At 43.2% G+C, this 2,008-nt stretch overlaps 1 protein-coding gene across 1 annotated transcript; it reads left to right on the plus strand.

The window, feature by feature from the left end:
* Positions 1-505: 505 nt before the first annotated feature.
* HTR1F (5-hydroxytryptamine (serotonin) receptor 1F, G protein-coupled) lies at positions 506-1,606 on the plus strand. The gene has a single exon (XM_009709014.1). It carries the CDS (start codon positions 506-508, stop codon positions 1,604-1,606), a length of 1,101 nt encoding a protein of 366 aa, XP_009707316.1.
* The last annotated feature ends 402 nt before the right edge of the window (positions 1,607-2,008 follow it).

Genomic DNA, 2,008 nt, shown 5'->3' on the forward strand with positions numbered 1-2,008 from the left:
CTAAAAGCAGTATTGCTACTTACTTTAGGATGAGATTGCCTACGTTTAACCAGTTTCAAGACTCCACAACAATCCATTCAGAGTAAGGATTTAGCAGGAGGCCTGACTCTGCACCCCAGGGGCCGCACTGATGCCGCTGCCCTGCTCGAGGAACAAGGCTGGTTCCCCCGGGCAGCGAGGGGCAGCACCCCGCAAGGCCGTGCCATCTCACAGAGCGCTCCTCTCCCCTGCCATGCAAACATGCCCTTCCCAACAGCATGACCAAGGAGAAAGAGGAGGCCCCTATTCTGGAGGCAGAGCATCCCACATAGTGCTAGCCAGGAAAATCTGCCTGGAGTCAGAACCATTTCTAATGATAAGTCTGAGCTTCTTGTAAGTTTGAGGCCCATGGTCTTTTAAGATGACAAAAATCAAGACTTCCTGGAGACTAAGGATGCACTTTCTGAATGTTTTTACTTTTCCAACAGGTAACTGCCACTGGTAAACATCACCTTTAAAAGGGAACATGGATTTAATAAACTCAACTGAACAAAATGGTACATCAGAAGAACTATTCAAATGGGTGACATCCAAGATTCTTATTTCCATTACCCTGTCTGTGCTTGCACTAATGACAACAGCCATCAATTCTCTTGTGATGACTGCAATAATTGTGACAAGAAAGCTCCACCACCCCGCCAACTATCTAATCTGCTCTCTTGCAGTGACTGATTTCCTTGTGGCCGTCCTAGTGATGCCCTTCAGCATTGTCTACATTGTAAAGGAGACCTGGATCATGGGGCAAGTGGTGTGTGACATTTGGCTGAGCGTGGACATCACGTGTTGCACATGTTCCATCTTACATCTCTCTGCCATTGCTTTGGACCGGTACAGAGCAATCACGGATGCTGTGGAATATGCACGGAAAAGGACACCTAAGCATGCTGGCATCATGATTGCAGTGGTATGGATCATATCCATTTTTATCTCTATGCCACCTTTGTTTTGGCGGCACCAGACGACCAGCAGAGATGACGAATGCATCATTAAACACGAACACATTGTTTTCACCATTTACTCCACATTTGGCGCCTTCTATATCCCACTGGCCTTGATTCTGATCCTTTATTACAAGATATACAAGGCAGCAAAGACATTTCACAGAAGAAGCGTCAGCCGGATTGTAAGGGAGGAGGTAAATGGACAAGTCCTTTTGGACACAGGTGAAAGAAGCACCAAATCGGCTTCAATGCCCAGCACAGCGGAGAAGACATCAGATCCCCTAGTGAACTCCGATAAAATCAGTATCAGCCTACGAAGCCCCAGGTCTGAATCTAAGCATGAGAAGTCCTGGAAAAAACAGAGGATCTCTAGCACAAGAGAGCGAAAGGCAGCAACTACATTGGGTCTGATCTTGGGGGCATTTGTGATCTGCTGGCTCCCTTTTTTTGTAAAAGAAGTAGTTGTTAATACCTGTGAAAGATGTCACATCTCGGAAGACATGTCTAATTTCCTAGCATGGCTGGGATATATAAATTCCCTTATTAACCCTCTAATCTACACAATCTTTAATGAAGATTTCAAGAAAGCCTTCCAGAAGCTTGTGCGGTGTAGGCAATATCTTTAAGAGCATTTGTTCATATAAGGAGAACATACGCATTGTTTTTTAACCTGTATACATTTATATAACTGAAATGGCATTTGTTGTATTTAAGGAAAAGCACCAAGACTCTGCATTTACTTTATGACTTTTTTGTATCACTAGTACTGGGAGTGTAAATTGCCCGTGTTTTAAAGAGATGGATCATCTGGGATCAGTTTTTCTCTGGAAAAAAGAGGTAGCATATTGTGGCTCTGATCCAACTGGGATTTGCACAGCCACCTAGCTTGAAGCATAAGGTGTTACCTTAAATATGAAGGAAATATACATTTGAAGTAGACAAAGAAACAAATTTTTAAAAAAGTAATCCTCGATCATCAAAGAAATTTTAAGTAAAACAATACACAGGTTTTAACTCCTAATCACAAA

Source organism: Cariama cristata, unplaced genomic scaffold (genome assembly GCF_000690535.1).
Source record: "Cariama cristata isolate BGI_N322 unplaced genomic scaffold, ASM69053v1 scaffold15440, whole genome shotgun sequence".
NCBI classification, from domain to species: domain Eukaryota; kingdom Metazoa; phylum Chordata; class Aves; order Cariamiformes; family Cariamidae; genus Cariama; species Cariama cristata.

What these genes read in the sequence shown, in the direction of transcription:
- HTR1F (XM_009709014.1), top strand. Translation starts at nt 506, where the DNA reads ATGGATTTAATAAACTCAACTGAACAAAATGGTACATCAGAAGAACTA.